At 51.6% G+C, this 22,728-nt stretch overlaps 1 protein-coding gene across 6 annotated transcripts in view; it reads right to left on the bottom strand.

Moving 5' to 3' along the window:
• Positions 1–16,744, bottom strand: part of SEPTIN6 (septin 6) — a 66,142-nt gene extending 49,398 nt beyond the window's left edge. For 2 of the 6 annotated variants that reach the window (XM_073879228.1, XM_073879227.1), the window contains exon 1: positions 10,545–10,679. In XM_073879228.1, coding sequence (XP_073735329.1) covers positions 10,545–10,604 — 60 coding nt within the window. In that variant the 5' untranslated portion in view covers positions 10,605–10,679. Of the gene's footprint in view, positions 1–9,393; positions 9,529–10,544; positions 10,681–16,603 lie in introns of those variants that run through there. The other 4 variants (XM_073879230.1, XM_025852650.2, XM_073879226.1 and 1 more) reach the window with 4 other exon arrangements.
• Positions 16,745–22,728: the final 5,984 nt, after the last annotated feature.

Raw genomic sequence — 22,728 nt, 5'->3', positions numbered from 1 at the left:
CTCTCCAGGCCATTTTGGGGCAACTACAAAGGCGGCACAGTGTAGGGGTCAAGAGCATAGGCTTTGAAATGAGGCAGGTCTCAGTGAGAGCCCCACCCCCTGCCCCTTCTGACCTCGGACAAGTTACTTAAGTCCTCAGAGTCTCCCCATCTGTGAACTCAGGGACAAGCAGCGACTAGCTCATAGGACTGGGGTGAGGATCACACAGCGCTGAGCACGGTGCCTTGGCACGTGGGGAGCATCCCATCAACAGAAGCTGCTCCTCCTATCGCTCTGCAAGGTTACCCCTCTCCTCGGACTCCCCAAATAACACGGGACACCATGGGACACTTGGGGCTCCCCCCAGGTCGCGAGAGCTGCCTCCGTACTCCCCCCGCACCGGGTTCCCTGCTCTCCACGGGGGTCAGCCAGGCCATTCACAGCCCTGGAAAGCAGAGGGCCCGTGCTTCACCTGCTAGTCCCAGCGCTTTTTACTGTTAATGGTTTTATAAAACAGGGAGAGCCTCGAACTGGGGCAGGCTTCCAAGGAGCCGGGGTTGGGGGGTGGGGGAGAGGCCTGAATGTACTCAAGAAAAGTGCTAACCGCCAATGGCCCCAGGGGAAGAGAGGAGGACGGTGGGGCGCAGCTAAAGGGGAGGTATGGGCTATGTAAGAAGCCGGGAGTTTCTGCTGGGCGGGGGCTACACCGAGATTTCCGGGAACCAGAAGGGTGCCCAGAGCAATCCAAGAAAGGCTTGGGCAGTGTCAGGAGGCCCGCCCCAGCATCCTGGGCTGTGCTAGCAGGAACACTTTCTGCTTGCCTGGACCTGCTTTCAGGCTAGGTCCCTGAGCCCCTCAGCAGCTGCTGTTGCCAGAACGGGTGTCCAGATAGCCCCTGCACCCAGTGGTGCCATGGGGTGTTCCAAGAGCGAGAGACAGGGCTAGGGCCGGGACTGCCATCTGGCAAGTTCATTACCCTCACACGTCTCACCCCATGTACTCCCAGCGGAGTATTCCTGACACACAACCATATGCCATCGCTCAGTCTGAGTTGGCGTCTTCCGGGCCCCAGAGGGGCACCTGAAAACAGCTGGGGTTCATGCGTGACCCACGGCACTCGGGGCTGGTTCTACATACACCCCTTTCTGCTTCCCCTCACCCCTTCCTCCCTCTTTTTCTTCAAGCAAACAAACGAAGATATAAGTTTCCCGCTGGTTGTTCTTGGTCCTCAACACTGCAGGGGAGAGAGAGACTTAAGAGCCAATATGCTTTCTCGATGGATCCTCCTACGTAGCAGGCATCGGAAATTGGGACAGACTCAGAGTTGAGGTTTCCTGAGCCATATTTTATCACCCCTGTCTGCCTCTTCCTGTCTCCAAATTCAGCAGTGTGAAACTCTGGCCTCTGGTCCAAGTGCCAAAAGGCGAGGAAAGGGGATTTTCAAACTGAACACAGTGGAGACATGGGGAGAACTCCACTCCTTCTTCTTTTCTTTTCTTTTTTTTTTTTTAAGATTTTATTTATTTATTTGACAGAAAGAGAGAGAGCTCAAGCAGGGTGGAGCAGCAGAGGGAGAGGGAGAAGCAGACTCCCTGCCGAGCAGGGAGCCCATCACGGGGCTCCATCCCAGCACCCTGGGACCTGAGCCAAAGACAGACACTTAACCGACTGAGCCACCCAGGCGCCCCCCCTCCTGCTTTTTTTTTTTTTAATTAAGAGAGGGAGAGAGGGGCACCTGAGTGGCTCAGTGGGTTGAACGTTGGACTCTTGGTTTCAGCTCAGGTCTGATCTCTGAGTTGTGGGATCGAGCCCCGCATCAAGCTCCACTCTAGGTGTGGGGTCTGCTTGGGTTTCTCTCCCCCTCTCCCTCTGCACCCCTCCCAACCAGCACTCTCTCTCTCTCTAAAATAAATGAATGGATAAATCTTTTGAAAAAGAGAGAGAGAGAGGTCAGGGAGAGGGGCAGAGGGAGAGAATCTTTTTTTTTTTTTTTTTTTTAGGGAGAGGGAAAGGTGGGGAAGAGGGGCAGAGGGCGAGGGAGAGAGAGAATCTTTTTTTTTTTTAAGATTTTATTTATTTATTTGACAGAGAGAGACACAGCGAGAGAGGGAACACAAGCAGGGGGAGCGGGAGAGGGAGAAGCCGGCTTCCCGCCGAGCAGGGAACCCGATGCGGGGCTCGATCCCGGGACCCTGGGATCATGACCTGAGCCGAGGGCAGACGCTTAACCAACTGAGCCACCCAGGCGCCCCGGGAGAGAGAGAATCTTAAGCAAGCTCCACAACCAGTGCGGAGCCCTACAGAGATCTCATTGCAGGGCTTGATCTCACACCTCTGAGATCATGACCTGAGCTGAAATCAAGAGTCAATGCTTAACTGACCTGAGCCCCCCAGGTGCCCCTCCACACCTTATTCTTAAAGACTTCTTTCATTGTCAATAACTCACCAAGGACCTCCTGTGTCCCCCTGCCCCGACTGTTACCTCCCACCTAGCCCAGTGCTGTATAGAGCCCTAAATAGCTGAAGAAAGAGCATGGGCTTTATTCCCTAGGCAAAGGAGTTTGGGGGCCCTTTGAGTGTTTCGGGTGGGGAGAGCCACAATACAAGTAGCTTTTTCAAAAGATCATTCCAGCTGCGGGATGCCTGACTGATTGGAGGAGAGAGGGAGCAGAGGCAGAGGACAGATGACTCCACTAACATGGAGTGACATCCAGGCAGAGTGACATCCAGGCACGGTGCCAATAAATGCTGGTTGAACTGAGCTGCTCTGACTTGGGACTCAGGAGGGAGGAACAAACTTGCGAGATGTCCTAAAGAAGGGTGATCACTCAGTCGGTGATTGGGTTAGGGGGAGTGAAGGGACAATCAAGGCTCCAAGGCTGCAAAGGTTCTGAGCCTGGGAGCTTGGATTGGTGGCCCCATGCCCAGAAAAGAGAGAAGCCAGGAAAGGGTGCTCGCTTAGTGGGGGAGGATTCTGGTTTTAAATAAGCTATTATGAAAACATTACATTTATAGGGGTTTCTACTTTCTTTTTTTTTTAAAGATTTCATTTACTTATGTGAGAGAGAGAGAGAGAGAGAGAGTGAGAGAGAGAGAGCCCAAGAGGGGGTAGGGTCAGAGGGAGAAGCAGACTCCCTGCTGAGCGGGGAGCCCGACTAGGACTCGATCCCAGGACTCCGGGATCATGACCTGAGCCGAAGGCAGTCGCTTAACCAACTGAGCCACCCAGGCACCCCGGGGTTTTTATTTTCTAAAAAGGAAGCAACGTTCGCTGTAAAACTTTTAGAACACAGGGAAAAATGATAAATGAGAAAACAACAACCACTCATAACATTTATATGTGTTTCCCTCCAGTCTGCATACCTTTTGTTTCTTACAAAATAGGGATAATTCTGCAAATTCCCTTTCATAGCCTGACGCTTAATAGAGTGTGGATGTTTCCTTGAGAAATTAAGCATACTTCTAAAGCGTTATTTGTATTGGCCACATAGCATTCCACTGAACCAGTCTTCTACTGCTAGACATTCAGCATGTTTCCAAGTTTTAAATAATATAAACAATAATTCTCGCTCTTACAGGTTTGCATAGATCTTTGATTATTGGCTTAAGTTAAATTCCTAGGATTGAAGCCCGCCGGGTCCAAGGTCACACACATTTGAAAGACTTTGGTACATACTGAGAAATCATTCAATAGAGAATAGTACAAACGTCTATTTCCGCCACAAATATGTGAGAGGGTCTGTTTGCCTATACTTAGACCAACACTAAGTTTCTGAAGCTTTTTAACCACTGTGAAAAGAATCATTGAAAAATGGCATCACAACGTTTAATTTGCATTATATTAGTGAAAGTGAACATTTCTTCTTCTAGTTCAGCTTTACACCTGTGTTGTGTATATGTACACATATATGTGAGTTGCTTATTCATGTCCTTGCCCATTTTTTTAAATTGGTGTTTGTCTCTGTCTTCTGGATTTGTAAAGGCATGTTTTTAAAAGATTTTATTTATTTATTTATTTATTTATTTATTTATTTATTTATTTATTTAAGAGAGCGAAAGAGCGAGAGCATGAGCCGGGGGAGGAGCAGAGGGAGAAAGCCAAGTAGATTCCAAGCTGAGCACAGAGCCCAATGCAGGGCTCTATCCCAGGACCCTGAGATCACGGCCGGAGCTGAAATCGAGAGTTGGACACTTAACTGACTGAGCCACCCAGGCACCCCAAAGCATTTTGTAGGTTAAGGAAAATAAGACAGTTTTGATTTTCTGGTGGGATATGCAGAAGAAATCCAACAATTACCCATATGGGATTGTAGGCTCAAGGAGAATTCAGGACTGGGGAATGAATTTAGGAGTGGGAGGTATGAAACTGGATGTGTTCTCCAAGAGATGGTACAGAAAAGAGCTGGAGATTGAATATAGGACATGCCCACAAGTAAAGAATGGGAAGATGGAGGGGCGCCTGGGTGGCTCAGTCGGTTAAGCGGCTGCCTTCGGCTCAGGTCATGATCCTGGAGTCCTGGGATCGAGCCCCGCGTCAGGCTCCCTGCTCGGCGGGGAGTCTGCTCCTCCCTCTCTGCCTGCCTCTCTGCTTACTTGTGCTCTCTATCTCTCTGTCAAATAAAATAAAATCTTAAAAAAAAAAAAAAGAATGGGAAGATGGAAAGGATTCTTCCACGAAAGGGAAATGATCAGAAAAATAAGAGATGACCCAATCCTTTTCTGGCACCCGAGGCCGAGGTTGAAGTCAGGAAGAATTACAGAGAAATAACCATTAATCTGGAATTTGGTGAGGGTCACTGATGACTTTAAAATCTTTATTTCTTCTGTGTCTGTTTACCCAGTGTCCATCCAATACACAGAAATTAACTGGAAGGGTTTGAGGACAAGGGGACATGGGAGCTGGTTACTGTGTTTTTTGTGCTCAGATTTAAGAAGCAAACTTTTTGTCTTAGTGCTTATAGTCGAGAAAGCTTCAAAAATATATTTGTATATATATTTCCTGCTTTAGGAAATCCTGTCTAGCGAGCACCATTGACTCTTGTTTTGATAAATCTTATAAGATGTCAAGGTCATCATTATGAGTATTAGTCCTCATTGTTCAGAGCTAAATATGTAGAGGGAAAAAGGACATTGGACTGAATGTATACTGACCCCAGGACAGCCCCTGGAAGTTTCTGCCCCCTCCCTCATTAAAGCTCTGCTATCTTATCTCTTTCCTCTTTCTCCTTAAGGTGGCCTGATTAATGGAAGTCTTAATTACTCTGATTGCAGTTAATTTGAACGTTCCCTGGATTGCAATGTGCACAAGAGAAGATGGAACTGACAACTTGACCCAACACTAACACCTCAAGTTATCATCTTGAGTAGCAGGTGGTGGGTGCCATGTTTAAGGCTAGAACTGAGATGCCAGAAAGGTCACGGTCACCAAAATGTTAAAGGGCCCATCTCCGGCGCGCCTGGGTGGCGTCTGCCTTCGGCTCAGGTCAGGATCCCAGGATCCTGGGATGGAGTCCCACGTCCGGCTCCCTGCTCAGCGGGGAGTCTGCGCCTCCCTCTGCCTCTGCTCCCCGCCCCCCACCCCCACATTTGTGTGCTATTTGAGAGAGAAGGTGAGAAAAAGCATGAGAGGCGGAGGGTCAGAGGGAGAAGCAGGCTTCCCGCCGAGCCGGGAGCCTGATGCGGGGCTCGATCCCAGGACTCCGGGATCATGACCTGAGCCGAAGGCAGTCACCTAAACAACTGAGCCACCCAGGCGCCCCTAAAATCTTTTTTTTTAAAGGGCCCATCTCCTGTCACCCTGCAACCTCCCCTAGGAATCTATCCTATAGAAACTCAATGTCTGTACAACGATCCACGTACAAGGAAATTCATTACAGCATTGATGATAATACTGAAAAACCAGAGGAAAAACCCATAAATGATAAGGAAAAATATTGAACTAAATTATGATACATGCACATTCTGGAATATTATGCAGCCATTAAGAAGAATGTGGTAGGTCTTGGGGCACATGGGTGGCTCAGTCCGTTGAGCACCCAACTCTTGGTTTCCACTCAGGTTGTGATCACAGGGTCGTGGGATCAAGCCGCACGTTGGGCTCCACACTCAGCAGGGAGCCTGCTTAAAATTCTCTCTCTCCCTCTCCCTCTGCTTCTCCCCCCACTCATGTGCTCTCTCTCTCTCTCCCTCTCTCTCTCCATCTAAAATAAATAAATAGTGGTGCCTGAGTGGCTCAGTCGGTTAAGCATCTACCTTCGGCTCAGGTCATGATCCCAAGGTCCTGGGATCGAGCCCCACCTTGGGCTCCCTGCTCAGGGAGGAGCCTGCTTCTCCCTCTCCCTCTCGCTCTCCTTCTGCTGCTCCCCCTACTTGTGCTCTCTCTCTCTGTCAAGTAAGTAAATAAAATCTTTAAAAAAAAAATTAAATAAATAAATCCTTAAAGAAGAAGAAGAAGAATGCAGCAGGTAAGTTCCAATGCAAATATCTCCAAGACATATTATAATGTAGAAAAAAGAAGTTGTAGAAGAACAAGCACGTGGGGGGGGGTCCATGTATGCAAAAAAGCCCGATATATATGTGTGTTTGCACATAAATGTATGTGAGTGCGTGGAGAGGAGCCAGAAAAATCCCACCAAACCAGGAACGTCGGTGGCTACCTCAGGGGAGCGGAGTGGAAATAGGGGCGTACTCAGGGGGTTAGTCAGTATGCTTCCATATTGTGTGATCTTTTGACAGCATGAATGTATTCACACATTACCCGTGTCATTTAAAAACATTTTTAATACAAGAAAAAAGAGTTCTCACTCAGCTTTGCAGCAGGGGTAATTAGGATGCAGAGTCTGAGAAGAGCTAAAAGGAAGGCAAAACGAAAGAGAGCTCCTGAGAATTGAAAGAGCCCCCCCTCCCCAATTACATTTCCTGTTTTCTCCCCATCTGCAGTCACCCGCGGTTTGAAATACGTTATACCACATTTCACATCACGGGCAGAAACACGGCTCTCTTTCTCTTCCGCCTCCTCCCCTGGGGACACACCAATTTCATTTTTTAATTGAATATTCAAAGGTTCATGTTACAAAGAACGAGTTACGGCGGTTCCAGCCGTGCATCTTGCTCCCACCGTTGTTGTTCTGAAAATAAAGAGTCCCGTAAGCACCCCAATGGGCAACCCCTGTCCCCCTCTACCCGGCCCCCCGGCCCCTCTTCCAACCTTAGTGCTAGAAGAAGGGAGCAGCACTCGAGGCCTCGGGGAACTGAGGGCGCATCTGTGTCAATGGAGTTTCCTGCCTCCGTTTCGAGCTGGGGTGGCTAAGTTAGTAGCTGACATGTTAAAGAAGGAAACCAAAACAAGGCCCCTGGCTGGCTCGCTGGGTAGAGCATGGGACTCTTGATCTCGGGGTCATGGGTTCAAGCCCCACATTGGAGGTAGAGATGACTTAAATAAATAAATAAGTACAGAAGTATGAGACCAAAACAAAAAGGTTGGAACGCATCGCTGACGACTGGCGTGTCCCTAAACTTTCTCCTCTGGCCTCTGCACGTTGGAGATACACTGAAATCGGATTCGCTCCAGCAGCCTCACATGTCACTTACTGGTGGGCCTGATCTCTCCCACCTTTCCTTTATCTCCATCTCAGCCCTGAATGCCGATCTTTGGGGGGCGGGGGCAGAGGCAGAGGGAGGGAGAGAGAGAGAGAGAGAGAATCTTATGCAGGCTCCACGCCCAGTGCAGAACCTGATGTGGGGCTCGATCTCACCACCCTGAGATCATGACCTGAGCTGAAATCAAGAGCTGGACGCTTAACTGACTGAGCCACCCAGGCACCCCTAAATACTGAGCTTTGATAGACCCTGCAAACCCTCAGGATGATCAAAATCAATAGTTCAAGGATGCACAATGGAATATTAAGCAGCTGATAAAAATATTTTCTAAGAATATCTAGTGACATGGGAAAATGATCACCAAATAGGCAAATAACGAAACAAAACAAAACCCTGTATATACAGGATCATTCCAATCATGGGGGGAAGTGTATATGTATTTTTTAAAGCTTGGAAGAATATACAGTTGACCCTTGAACAGCACGATTTGAACTGCCTGGGTCCACTTATATGTGGATTTTTTTCCATAAATACAAGACAGGAGTGTAAATGTGTTTTCCCTTCCTTATGGTTTTCTTTATTTTCCCCCCTCTTTTATTAGAGCAAGAGAGAGCGGGGGTGGGGGGAGGAGAGGCAGAGGGAGAGAGAGGGAATCTCAAGCGGACTCCACACTGAGCTCGGAACCGATGTGGGACTTGATATCATGACCTGAGCCGAAATCAAGAACTGGACGCTTAACTGACTGAGCCACCCAGGCGTCCCCCTTATGGTTTTCTCGATAACATTTTATTTTCTCTAGCTTACTTGATAGTAGGACTACAGTATGCCATGCAGATAACATACAAAACACGTGTTAGTCCTCCTATTTCTGCTATCGGTAAGGCATCCAGTGAGCAGCAGGCTGTTAGTAGTTAAGTTTTGGGGGAGATGAAAGTTATACGTGGATTCTTCACTGTGCGGGGGTCGGCGCCCCCAACCTCGGTGCTATTCAAAGGTCAACGTCACACCAAAATGGTGACAAGAGTTACTTTTGGGTGGAGGGAATGCAGGTGTTGTTGCTTTTCTGTGTCTTCCAAATTTTCAACAGTAGGCATCTTTTACCTTTTGGGGGGGGCAGCTTTTACTTTTATAATCACAATAGAAATGTTTTGTTTTGTTTTGTTTTTTTTAAAAAGATTCTACAACGATATTTTCCCAGGCAGGAAAGTAGCCTCAGATATTCTGGCAAAATCTTCAACCACAACTACCAGAAAGGTGCTTTACATACAGATCATCAGAAAATCCGGTTAAGTAGTCTGCTTTGGGGCAGTTTTATTGTACGTAAACATTTATGTTACCAATAATACAACAAAGCCCTATTATTATCCTTATTATAACATTATACATACATAACTTATTATTATACAGCATAACTTATTATTATAAGGATTCGTGGGAACCAGAAGTCAAATCACATATCCTGAAACATGCAGCAAAACTGCTTGCTGAAGTAATCAGGTGGATGAGAGCCCTATATCCGCTGCATCCAGTTAGGGGAGTGGATGCCGCTGTATTATCGGCCTTAAGAGCCACAAAAACACTGATAAGTTCCCAGAGGTTAAAAAAAACCCTCCTGTGTGCCTCACACACCAAATGTCAGGATTTCCCTCCTGGCGATTAAGCCAGGCTAAGAGGAAACTGACAAGAGTAGCAATGCCCTGAATTGGGAGAGAGACATTTGGGGGCCTTTCCAAGGAGAAAATAAGCCTTGCGGACATCTTTCAGTGGGGAGCAGCTTCGGCGACCCTGCAGAAGCACAAAGGAAAACTTCCTTACCATACAGGGAGAAGGTCCATTTTTGGCAAATCCAATAGATGAAACTCTGGACTTTAATACACCAGATCAATTCCCGAGTGGCTTTTCATTCTATAAAAGGATCCGCAGCAGGATTCCATTAAATGGCCAGCTCGCCTAGTGCATTTAAAACGGGATTCAAATAGACAGAAATTCCGCTGTCATGTACTTTTACGGGAAGACAATAGCTATATAGACCTACAGGGACAGACTCTCTGAACGGCTCTTTCTGTTCCGCTGACAGAGACCCCGCTGAGCTCAAAGCACAGACTTGCCTTTTCCACAACTCTCTCCCCACCCGGCTGGAGAGTCAAAGCAGGGAAGGGGTGGAGTTCAAGTATGCCACCTCAGTTGGAAGCAGAAGCGGCAAGAGCCTACGAGAAATTAAGCCGGAGAACAAGGAAACCGAAGGACCAAGGACCGTACAGCGTTAGAGGGGTCACGCCCTTAAGGCTCACCTACTCCAACCCGCTCGCTTTACAGAAGGGGAAACAGAGACTCAGAGAGAGGAAGTGCCTTGTCCGGAGTCACAGAGGAATTTCGGGGCAAAGAGCGGTGTGGGGCTCCGGGGCCCCATCGCCGACTGCCACTTTCCAATGGAAAAGCTTGACTCCACGTTGGCAGGTATATTCCTTCAAGCTGCTAAAGTTTGAGGGCATTGGGCTGGTGGCTTAAGGACAGTCAAGAGGGACAAGGGTCCTGGATCACGACCTGGACCCCTGTGTGCTCACAAGGTGGCTCTGGCCCACGGAAGGCAACTGAGGCAGCGGATGCCATGGAGGAGCTGGGACCCTTCTCCTGCGTACTCTCTGTCACTTGCCTCTCTTCTGACTTGGGCCTAACTAAGCCTGAGCCCCAGGGCACCCTAACCCAACTAGCCAGATTCTAGGTGAAAACCAGTTCCACCTTAGGCCAGGGGCAACTCCCGCTGGGAGTGGGTCACCTTTCCCACATAAACCCAGAGAGATTCCCTTCCAGCCAGGCTCTTTAAACAGAGTTTTCGAGGTGTTCTGGCCACTGTTATCTCCAATCTGCTTTAAAAAAAAGAAAGAAAGAAAGAAAGAAAAGAAAAGAAGGAAAAGAAGGAAAAGAAAAGAAAAGAAAAGAAAAGAAAAGAAAAAAGGTTTACTCACAGGCCTCTGGATGAATGCCCAACTGTCCTCTAGGGAGCCTGAATTTGCCTCTGCCTCCATCTGGTCCCATTTAAAGTGGATCTGAAAAAACCCAGTTCCTGCCTCCGCGCCGGTGTTCAGAGCCCAGGCCTCTGCTGGGAAAGGAAACTCAGCACAGCCTCACACCTCATCAGGGTCAGAAAGCAGAGATCTGCTCCCATTACCCCAGGGCCTTCATGAGGGGGTCACGGGGGGGGGGGGGGCCCTGCCAGGAGAAACCTGAGCCCTGAGTCCCGTCCCCCCCTCCCCCTGCCGGAGAAGGCCTGCAAATCTTTTCCCCAGTCACCTTTAAGTGAGTGGAACGAATGACCCAAGTCCAGGGCCAACAGAGAGCACGCGGCATAATTCAGCAGATGGCTGCCTCTAAAGCGGAGGCACCGAGCAAGAGGGTAGCATTATTTCTCACCCTCCTGAGCATGTGGCCTCCTTCCTCTGGCAGGCAGCAGAGAAACCCACAGTTTCAAATCCCAGCAGCAGAAGCCTCCTCCTGCCAAACCGAGGAGGAAGGGTCTGTGTTTCTAATTTATTCTGCTCCCCCCCCCCAAGTTGTTACTTAAAATAATCCATCATTACATGGCTGGTGGCTCCAAGATTTTTATTTAAAGCAATATGGGAAGAAAGAAAAAGAAAGAAAACCCACACATAACCCATGACGGCGCTATCTGGGATTGAAGCTGAGAATCTTTTTACCATCACGGAGTCTTCAAGGCACCCAAGTATCCTCTTCTCTGGCTCCCCACCGGTGCGCTGGGTTTGGGGAAATGCAGTGAAGAGAGGGGGAAGTTAGGGTCTGGCAGGAGTTTTATTTCTCAGAAACGTCACGAAAAGGGCAGGTTTGGTTGTTTTGAACGAATCTGTGTCATCCGGTGTGTGTCTCGTTGTTTCATCCACTGAGCAGCACTAACACTTTGGACTACGTCCCTTGGTCTCCCTGTACCCATAAAAGAAGGAGACACAAATACTTGTCCAGGAAATATAGATGAAAGCATTTTGAGGCCGTTGAAAGAAACATGTTACATTTATCCATGGTATTCTCTTTCCTTTCTTTTCTCTTTCTCTTTCTTGAATGTGGTCTTAAGAGTACACGCAACTTAAAAGCCCTTCTCAATTGTTCGGGCTAATACGAAACCATGGCTCTGATAATCCAGAAACCCAGGCAATTCTAGAAATCAGTCCTATTTAGTTTTGGAATACCTTTTTCCAGGGGCTTATCTTCCTAATTAGTTTTGTTCAGACTCATGCAACGGGTTCGTTCCCTTACAGCACACAAAGGGAGGGGCCGTGCTCGGTAACAAAGCCAGCAATTAACAGAAAATTTACAGCAGAGACTCCGCAAGGTAAATGCTATGCACATGACTGCAGATCAAAATCTCATTATCCTATACAGACAAATCGCTCAGCTGTAATGCAGTTTTGTAATAAGAACACTGCTAACTCTCAACATTTCCAGGATTTAGGAAATGAAAGGAAACGGGGCTGATTCCTGCCTGTCATCTGGAAGCTCTCAGAGGGCACGGTCCTGTGTGCCTTGGCACCACCATATCCCCAGCACCTGGCACAGGGCCTGGCAGAATTGGTGCCCAATCAACACGCGTTGAGGGAATGAATGAGAATAGAAGTGTGTGAATTAACAAATGAAATGTTCCCAGCCCAGGGGCAGAGTGAGAGCTCCCCCATCTTCACACCCACCCCCTTTCTTAGCAGAAGCCCTCAGGAGGTCTTTCCTGTCACCCACCGCCCCCACTGGAGGCTGGATTGGGTTCGCTTGTAATGAATTCTTACAGCAGGAAGCAGCTCTGCTGCGCAGCACTGATCACAATGATAATTATATAGTTATTTAAGTCTGCCTCCACTACTAGATTGTAAACTCCTCGAGGGAAGGGGCCCGTAAGCATTTGGTGGTGGGGGTGAGGGGACATTGTTGTTCCCCACCCCCCAACTTTTTCTTTGGAAAAGTCTCAAACACACAGAAAAGTTAGAAAATGGTACCACGATCACCAGTGGACCCCGGGTTTAGATTCAATAATTTTTTAATATTTGGGGCCATGTGAATTTTCTTTTTATGTTTAAAGGTTTATTTATTTATTTGAGAGAGTGCACATGCATGCGAGCAGGGGTGGGGAAAGGGCAGAGGCAGAGAGAGAATCTCAAGCAGACGCCCCGCTGAGCATGGGAGGGGGGGCCCACCCCATTGCGGGGCTTGATGCCACGACCCTGAGACCCTGAGATCATGACTTGAGCTGAAAGCAAGAGTCAGCCGCTCAACAGACTGAGCCACCCAGGCGCCCCAGCCATGTAAATTTTCTTCTGTGTTGTATCCTCAGTGGAGGTATGGGTACACACTGGGGTTGTGCTCTCCCTGTTTGGGCTAGAATATAACTTTTAGTGTGAGGTGGTACCGATGGCTGAGGCAGGGAGCTTTCAGGGGAATCGAGGGTAGGTGCCATTTGGTAGCAAGACCAGAATGCAGAGGCAGGCTTCTCCCAGCCTGTAGGCAGTTGCCCTGAGATACCTGCCCCAGACCAACCCCAGGTAGAACAGAGTTGGTCCCCGCAAGATCTTTCTTTTTTTTTCTTTAATATAAATTTTTTTAAGATTTTATTTATTTATTTGAGAGAGAGAGAGAAAGTGAGAGAGCATGAGAGCAGGGAGGATCAGAGGGAGAAGCAGACTCCCTGCTCAGCAGGGAGCCCGATGTGGGACTCGATCCTGGGACTCTGGGATCATGACCTGAGCCGAAAGCAGTCGCTTAACTGACTGAGCCACCCAGGTGCCCCCCCCACCCCCGCAAGATCTTTCATCAAGGAGAAAGACCGTTACCTGGCTGCCACCGGAGGAGAGCATCACTGTCCACGTTGGGGTGCTGGTCCAAGCCCAAATCAACGAGCCATTCCTTCTATGGGCCAGCACTTAAGTCTGGACCCCAAAATGCAACACTGAAAGAAACAGCTCAATGAAAAAGCCAGAAGAAGCAGCCCCTGAGGTCTGGGCTGTGCCTTGCTAGGTGACCTTGGACAAGTCATGTAACCTCAAAGGGTATATATTAATAGCAGCCCAAGACACCTCACAGGCGGGGGCTGGGAGTGGGGACATCCCAAGAATCTTCTATAGTTCTCTAATTATTTCACAGTGTCCACAATCTGTCTCCCCAACTAGACCATAAGCTGAAAAGCCAGGAACTATGTCTACTAACTTTTTTTTTTTTTTTTTTGGTCGAGTTGACCAGGTTTAGCCATGCTGCTGGATACTTATCAGTCAAAAGTCAGTGAGTGGACGATGGAGAAATAGTTTTGCCATACAGAATCTTCACAGTGTTCATTCAGATGGGATGGGATTGTATTGAGTACGCAAGAGCTGAACTTCCAAGCGACATGCATGTCCAAATAAGGGTCCTATCCAACAACTCCATGGCCTGTTTTAAGTCACTAATGATGTTACCTTACTAGCCACGGTGACCTTCAACTGATTCTGGAAAGAATACCCACCCCACGCACACACCAGAGCACTGCTTGGATGGCACCATGTCTCAGAGCTCCTCCAAAAGAACTCCTACGCTAGGCACACTTAGGCTGATTCTCCAGGCTTCTCTTCCCAAACCCTGGATACATGTTCTTTGGAAGAAACAAGCAGCAACCAGACATCCAAGGTCTCCTGAGTTAATTCCATCTTCCCCTGGTGAATTACAACTTCTTGCAGACACAAAGGAGAGCAGAGAGACAAATGACACATAAACAAGAGCTTTACAGACTGGGGGAGGGGGGCAGGGAGAGTGACGTCAGTTTTCCCAGAAACCCATTTATCCTGATAACAAGGTCTCAAGTGCTTGGGCTGCTCTTTGAGCTTCAGAATCTGGCATACAATTATGTTCTTCATCATACAGTATGGGCAAGGCCAGCCAGAGCAAACTGGAGCCATGCAAAGCAAACCAAATGGCCCTAAATCACCCCCACCCCCCATCTGCCAAACAAAGGGGACCTCTGGGTTGCCTCAGTCCGCCTGAGGTGAAACACAACCTTCTGGAATGTTCCCCATTACAACAGCAATCCTAATCCAGGCAAGGGGGACTGGTGACAGAGCAAGGACAGGTCGATGCAAATTAATTAGCTGACAAGAAAAAATCATTAGCATCCTTTTTGGTCACTAAAGATGGAGAAAGTATAATCCAGGAGACGAATCCCTCTACTTAAGCCATGCCATTTCTAAAATGCAGGTAACAGGGAGCAGAAAAACACTCTGGGAACCTTCAAAATGCCACAGCAATAAATATGACAGTGCCAATCTTAGAGAGAAGAGAATTCTCTCAAATTCCACTATCACAGAGCTTTGTCTATCTACTCCTAGCCCTTCCACATCATGACTGCCTAAAGAGCTGGTGCTGGGGTCTGCAGGGGTTGGGGAGGTTCAAAAGCAATCATCCTACCCTTCTAGACAGGGACAAGAGGGTGGAATAAATTCATATATATCCTGTAGAGAAAATACTACCAGAGTCTAGATTCAGATTTTGAACACAAAAACAAATCAATTTCAATTACACCAAGTACCTAGAGGCTTTTTTGTTTTTGCACCGGAATTGCATGGACTATTTCCCTAAATTAGTAAGCCACAAGGTTTAAAAACGTGTGTGTGTGTGTGTGTGTGTGTGTGTGTGTGTGTGCGCGTGTGTGCGCGCGCGCGCGCGCCCGCGCGTGGCTCAGAGGTTTTCATCCAGTACTATTCGGTGTTATGGGGTTCACCTACCTCTACCTCACTCTCCCTCACCACAGAGTGTGGGTAATTGTGGGCTTCCGAAGACCCCAGGTACCCATGGATGAAGAGAAAGGCTAGATTGTTACCCCCAAATGGAATCATCCCCTCCCTTTACAACCAAACTTCTGGTCTAAAAAAAACCCCAAACAAATATGGAGCCTCAGGTCACTTCGGTGTGATTTCTCTGAATATCCCAGGCTGGAAAACTTCAGTTCTTTAAAAGAAGGTGTTTTGTTTTGTTTTTTCTTCCCCGCCCCCCCCCCACCCCTCCCCAGAGTCAGCTGCCAACAAAAAGAGAGACGGCACGGCTTTTGCAAGCCTCACACAGATTTTCCCGAGTCCCCGTAGAAGGAAGCCAGCTCCACAGGTTTTGGCATACAAGCCCAGTCACACCGAACACGCACCCGGGGCAGACCCCCAGGGGCCCGCAGACCCAGAAACATGCCAGCCGCCTACAGACCAGCGAGCCGCGCACACGCACACGCACACGCGGGACCCGGAGACACCCAGCACAAGCAGAGAGGGGCCGGGACACACGGACACACGGACACACGCCACGGAGGTGGGCGCCCACAGAGAACCAGGCGGACTCCTCTAGGGTCACAGCCCCGGCGCCGCCGCCCGCCCGGGAGGCACGAGTGCGCGCGCGTGCACTCAGACGCACACGGTGATACACACACACACACACACACACACACACAGACGCAGTCACATATGTAATGCATATGGAGAAACCCTACCCCAGCCAGTCACCTCCCCGCCCCCCACACCACTCACCGCCTCCTGCCCGGGGCTCACCCCATCCCCGCGCCCCTCTTCCGCAGGAGGCCCGGGTCCCGCGGGGGGTGGGGAAGGGGGACGCTGGGCGCAGTGGCGCGGCCCGACGGCCGGAGGAAGCGAGACCAGGGGGCCTGGGACCCCGAGGGCTCGGCGGCTCGTTCGGCCATTCATTCGGCAACGCCCCAGCGGCGCGGCGGCAGCTGCAGCGAGGGAGGCGGCGGCGCTTCACTGCAGCTCTTGGGCAATGCAAGTTCAGCTGCCCGCCCGCAGCCTCCTCCAGCAGCCCCCCCCCGCCCCCCCGCCACTCGCCCGCCACCGGCGTTCTCGGGGACAGGCTGGGGGAGTGAGCCGCTGACCCCGGGAGCAGAAGTCGTCCCGCCGCGCCTTGGCTCCTGGATGCTGCCCGCTGCCCTCGCCGCGGCGGCGGCGGCGGTGGCCGGGTCTCCTCCGCCCTTCCCAGGCCCCCGGCGCCGGCACCCCAGCTCCGCACTCACCACCTGGCGAGCTATATCGGTCGCTGCCATCGCTCCTGCGTCCGCCAGGGCTGCCACGGGTGCCGCCGCAACCCGAGCTACAGCACAAGAAACAGCGGAGCTCCTCCGACAAAGAGAAAGTGTTACACTTCGGGCGCGACCAAGTCCGGTGGGGGGAGGTGCGAGGGAGGGGCCCCCGCGCCGCTGCTCCAACCCCAACCTCCCCTCTATCGCCCACCCCCTCGGAAGTGGGGTACGGGGAGGGGGCGGATTTCACGCGCCGCTTCCCCCTGCGGCGAGCCCAGTTCCAGTTCGCCCTGCAACCTCAGCTGTAGGCCTTGGCGAAGGGGGGCGGGGGCTCCCCTCGGTGACCACGTCCTCTGCCCCCCCCCGCCACTGGGCTCCGTGGTACGTCCCGACCTTTGCTGAATTGTCACACCCCCCTGCTCTCGCCTTACATCCCAGAGTCCCCAGACCCCGGAGGCTGGAAGGGAGCCCCTGCCCCTCCCCCTCCCGCGCACAGCTCGGCGACTGAGCTCCGCAGTCCTCCTCCCCCTCCTCCCAGCCCCCTGAATCCCCTCTTCCTCTCCACCGAGATCTCAGGGTGCTCCGATGGGAGGGCCCGCAGCTGGAGACTCGAGACTCCACTACACCTCCTCCCACCCCCCATGGCCCGGGAGTGCTGCTGGGGCCGGAGGTGGAGGGGGGGGTGCAGCTGCGGCACCTGCCGCTCCACAGGGGAGCTTAGAGAGGGGACAGTTGGGGGGGAGCCGCACTGCGACCCCGCAACTGAGCTGTGACGTGCGGAGTCCGAGGCCCGTGGACTCGAGGTCCCCTTCCGCCCTGGGGTTTCCAAACCTCGGATGCTGTGGGCTGTAATTTCGTGGAGCAGAGCTCACCACCGCTGGGTACTTAATACAGACGGAGCCCGCGCCTCCTCTCCCCACCGAGCCCTAGAAGCTCAGCGTGTGAGCGGGGGCTCAGACCACGACCCCCTTCTAGTGCCTGGGTCGCCGCGGAGTCTCAGAGGAGGAGCTTGGGGAGGAAGACCCCCAGCTCTGTCGAGCGGGATGTGGGAGTGACGGGGAGCGGTCTCCGGTGGCTCCGTCCCGCCCGGATTTCCCCTTCACCTTCGCTCAGCCGGGGAGAAGGCGGCCGGCGGTGCGCAGTGAGAGCCTCCGAAGGCAGAGGCTGTGCCAGCCTGCTTTCCTTTTCCTCCCCGCCAGCCACCGCCGCGGGTCCTCTCCCTCGCCCTCCGCACGTCTCCGCCTCTCCAGCCCTGACGCCCCCCACCCCTCCCGGGGAGGGGCCCCCTTGCGAGCTCCCTGGGACTAGCGAACCCCGGCAGACTTGGCGTGCCCGAGGCCCTAGCGGGCGGACACTGTGCTCCACTCCTCGGGAGGGCTGGTGCCCTGGTCTCGGAGAGGCGCCCAGACCCTCGAGTGGAAGCCGGGACCACGGGGGGAGGCAGGTCCACGGGCAAAAGCCGGGACAGCGTGGTGGCCCGGCTAGGGCAGGGGAGGTGGCCCCGCAGCGGCCCAAAGGCGGGAGCGGCAGAGGGGGAGGCAGGAGAGAGGAAAGGAGAAAAACAGGAACCAGGGAGAGAGAAGGGACCCGATGCCGAAGCCCAGGCCTGGGGAGGAGGAGGGAAGGCAGAGGAGGGTGGCCACATGTCGTGCTTTCCTGGCACTGCGTTCTACCTGCCGGGACAGTGCTTCTCACACTGTCTCAGGGAGCTCTCTACGTGCGGTGTGCACCTTGAGAACAGGGACTCCGCAAAATGCATCCCCGGTGCTTAGTTCGGGGTCTGGCGTCCAGGAAGCGCCCAATTAAGCGTTTCCTGAGCAAGAGGGCAGGGGATTGGGATGGGGGAAGGGGGGGCGGGTCCAGAAGAAAGAGACACAAGGAGGGGGTAGCAGTCGGGACAGTCGTGACAAGCCAAGTATTGAGGGCGCCGACCGTGTGCCCATCACTGCGCTAGAGACCCAGGAGAGGCCAAAAGAGAAGAGCCTGGCACAATCAGGGACCAGTACAGGGGAGTTCAGGAGACAGCGCGGGCCCTCGGGGGCAGATGGTGACGGCAGGGAAGAGGGGCGGCTGTTGTCTCCGAGGCCCACCAGGGTGCTGGAGCAGGGCCTGGGGGAGGTGCCGGGCCCTGGATTGGGTGGCAGCGACACGCGGGACCAGCGCTGTATATGAGGAACCGCTGTAAGGCTGGGCCCAGACCGGATGGGGGCGGGGAGTCAGAGGTGACTGGCCGCTTCCCGGCTGGGTGTCGGGGAGGGAGACAGGTCTTCCCTGGCAAAGGCTGGGGTGTGGTGGACGGAGAAGGGCCCGAGGTTACTAAATGATCTGGACATGGGACTTGGGTGGTGGCGGGAGGAGAGGGGTGCATCTGGAAGCCAGAGGCGAGAGCTGATATCCAGAGCATGGGGGAGTGGAGCCTGGAGGAGGGCCTGGTGCAGCTGGGCTTCCCGGGAATCCTGCCTGCTCTCTGGCGTACTGCCCGCCCCCACCCCCCTACCAACCCCCCCCTCCGCCCCCCATCTTAGCGCTCCCTGCTGACCAAAGCTCCGTACATTTCAGCCCCCCCAGGGGGTACCTGAGCTCAAAATCCTTGGTGCCCCGCCCAGGTGACCCACTCCACCCACCTGTCCCTAGGGACCCTCAGAACCTGGGAGGCCCCCTCCTCCAAAAATCTGGACCTCCAGACTGGAACCAAGTATGTAATTCAAGTCTCCTGCAACCGCTTGGCCCCTCTAAGACCTGCTGCCTGCTGCAAGCCCTTGCTGGGTTCTGGGCATCCCGGTTTCCGTGGGCTGTGGGTTGGTACTGACGTGTGAATAGGTGTGCATTTGTATGTGTCAGTGGGTGTGTCAGCTACGTGTCCGTGTGTTTCAGCATGTGTCGATGTGTGTGTGTGTGTGTGTTGGCATGTGTTTACTCCTGTGGTTGTGTTTGTTGATGTGTGTCTGTCCAGTGTGTCTGTTTCAGTGTGTGTCTGTGTCTGTGTTGATGCGTGTGTGTCAGAGTGTATTTTCAGTGTGTGTTGGAATGTGTATAAAGGTGTGCATGCCAGTATTGTGTGTTGGTGTGTGTGTCAATATGTGTGTGTGTTGGTATTTGTGTCATTATGTGTGTGTGTGTGTCGGTGTGTGTATGTCCGCATGGGTGTGTGTATGTGCAGAGAGGTTTTAGCTCACTGTGTGCTGGGCTTTACATACCTTGGCCTCACTCAATACAGTGGGCCAATAGCTGAGAGGTGTGGATTATAATGTTTCTTTCTTTTTTTTTTTTTAAGATTTTATGTATTTGACAGAGAGAGACAGCTGGAGAGGAAACACAAGCAGGGGGAGTGGGAAAGGGAATGGGAGAGGGAGAAGCAGGCTCCCGGCTGAGCAGGGAGCCCGATGCCGGGCTCGATCCAAGGACCCTGGGATCATGACCTGAGCCGAAGGCAGACCCTTAACGACTGAGCCACCCAGGTGCCCCTATAATGTTTATTTCAACAAAGAGATCTGGAAACTCACTGGGTTGGTGTTTCCCAATCCTTGGTCCCGGATCACCTGCCCAGGCACAGGGCGGGCAGGAAGGCTGAGGCAACAGGACTCAAGAGGGGTCAGTTTCTTCCTTGAATGTCTGTCCCCCTTGAGGAGTGGAGCAAAAGATCCGCTTCATGAAGAGGCATTGTGGACCCTCAGGTGCTGCCCACGAACACAGAACCATGTTCCATGTGTCCTGGGGGGATCCCTCGGGCCCAGCGCAGTGTCTGGCAGGTGCTCAATCAATGTTTGTTGAGTGAATGAATGAACGGAAGCATTTAAACGTGCTGTTTCAGTGTTTCCACTGTCCTTGAGGAAGCCGGAGCACGCCGCGATTTCCCAGGGCCAGCAGGTGACTGTCATTAGCATGCTAATGTTGTTTGTAGAACCAGCCTCCCGGGGAGGGGAAATGGCTACCCCTGCTAGGTGGGAGTGGACCCTAATGGGAGCCAAGCTTTAGAAAGGTCACTCACTCCTGGGGTAGGGGGGTTGCTAAGACTGAATGGGGGAGCGGGGAGGGGAAAGAGGGCGATGAAATGGAGCTAACAGCTCAGGAGAGCCTTTGTCCTGAAATGGTGGCTTTATGAAAGGAGGAAGGGAGGGATGGTAATGTTGGGCTAAAGTGAAAGAAGCTATAGAACAATCTGAAAAGATCAGAAAGTTGGAGGAGGCAGACCAAGCAAAGCAGAGGGAAAATGATGTGGGATAGAGGAAATCCAGATAGTGCCTGCCAGAATCAGAACCTCAGTTAAGGGGCGGAGTCGAGATGAAGTAAGGGTTCCTTTGTGCCTCAATTACCTGCTGCTCCTGGTTTTACACTAATTTATCCCACTGGTTCTCAAAATGTGGTCTTTGTCTAGCAGCATCACCAGGGACGTTAGTAGAAATGCAAGCTCCCAGCCCCCGGCCAAGACCTACTGAATCAGACCCTAGAGGCCTGGGCCCCAGCAACCGGTGTTTGAACTTGATGCTAAAGTGTGAGAACCACCGGTTCATCTGAAATCTAGCCCATGGAGGGATGGCACACAGGACGGGTAAGGCACGGTAGGATAGCGAGGGAAAAGCTTGAAGCCGGGGCTCCAGCAAGGATGGTAGATCCTGGTGGATTTCTACATGGCCAGCATAAGGTTACAGAATGCATGGGGTTGGGGAAGGGGTGCCAGAAAAGGTACAGATGGCACCCCTGTAGGGAGCTGGAAGATTCTAAAAATAGACTTCACTTCCTTTGCAATCGTACTCATTCATTCCACAAATATGCACCAAGTCCCCACCTCACACCAGCCACCATGCTAAATGCCGGGGAACTCGAGAAAAGGTGGGCAACAAGAACCCTTACTGCGACCTGAGGGAGCTCCCAGGCCAGCTGGCAGATAGCCTCACAAATGAGCAGTGACGTCATCAGTCCGGAGCAAGACCTTGGGGAGATAGAGACCCAGAGAGGTGAAGAAAGGCACCTGAAAGAAGAGTCCTTGGCTGGTGTCTTGAGGAATGAGTAGTAGGTTATCTGGTCATCAAGGGGGCGGCGGTTGGAGGGGGGGCGGAGTAGAAGAATGGTATTTGTAAAATCACAAGACAGCAAACATTTAGCGAATTCCAAGTCTTGGCCCTGGGGGCGGGGGGTGCAGTGGCTATAAATGAGGCTAGACGGTAAGATGGGGTCAGATCTGGAAGCATCGCATTGGTCATGCCAAAGAGTTTACACTTCATGCTCCAGAGTAGGGGTTCTCAAGTTGTGCTCTCCAGGGACAATGCCTGCTCAGTCTGGAAACATGCCCGCCGCAAATGGATGGATGCTCACAGTGAAAAAAAAAAAATCAGATAATGGGTAGAAATTTCTCTATTTTAACTTTTTTTAATCATAAATTTTCCCTAAATCTTTAACAGATGCTCCTGCTTATCTGCTAGCAAGCAACAAAATGAATGAACAAGAAGCAAATGAATATTAAACAGACAATCCCAGTATTGATCATGCTTAATTCAACGGTTTATTTTTTTCATGGACATCTGTGCTTGTGGCTATGATTTCATATTGCACACACATAATGTGGACGTATTTTCTGCTAGCAGAAGTAGTCTTTTGAAAAGTGTTTTATTTCTTTTTTTTTAAAGATTTTATTTATTTCTTTGAGAGAGACTGAGCGAGAGAGTGGCAGAGGGAGAGGGAGAAGCGGGCTCCCTGCTTGGGAGCCCGATGCGGGACTCGATCCTAGGACCCTGGGATCACGACCTGAGCCGAAGGCAGATGCTCAACCAGCTGAGCCACCCAGGTGCCCCAAAAAGTGTTTTCTTTCATATGGTGCGATTTAATATATCAATTATTCCATGGCATTCTGGAAAGAACACCATGACATCCAAATGTTGTGCCACCTGAGCCAGTTAGAGAAACTGTCCCTTCGATGGTGAGGAGCCACCAAACGGTTTTGAGCAAGGGAGTCATATGAACGTGTCTGCAGTTTTGGAAGGTCGCTCTGGCTCCAGCTTGGGGAAAACATTGGAGCAGGGAGCAATTAATGCAGTTAGGACTTGGGAATCAGAACACTGTCACAGCAAGAAATGATGTGACAGTAACATGAGAGTGGAGTGGCAGGGAGGGAACAGAGTCAG

This window comes from Callorhinus ursinus, unplaced genomic scaffold (assembly GCF_003265705.2).
Source record: "Callorhinus ursinus isolate GAN/ISIS: 27379988/994484 unplaced genomic scaffold, GSC_fseal_2.0 scaffold33, whole genome shotgun sequence".
In the NCBI taxonomy this organism is placed as follows: domain Eukaryota; kingdom Metazoa; phylum Chordata; class Mammalia; order Carnivora; family Otariidae; genus Callorhinus; species Callorhinus ursinus.
This window is presented reverse-complemented; position numbering and strand designations above follow the sequence as displayed.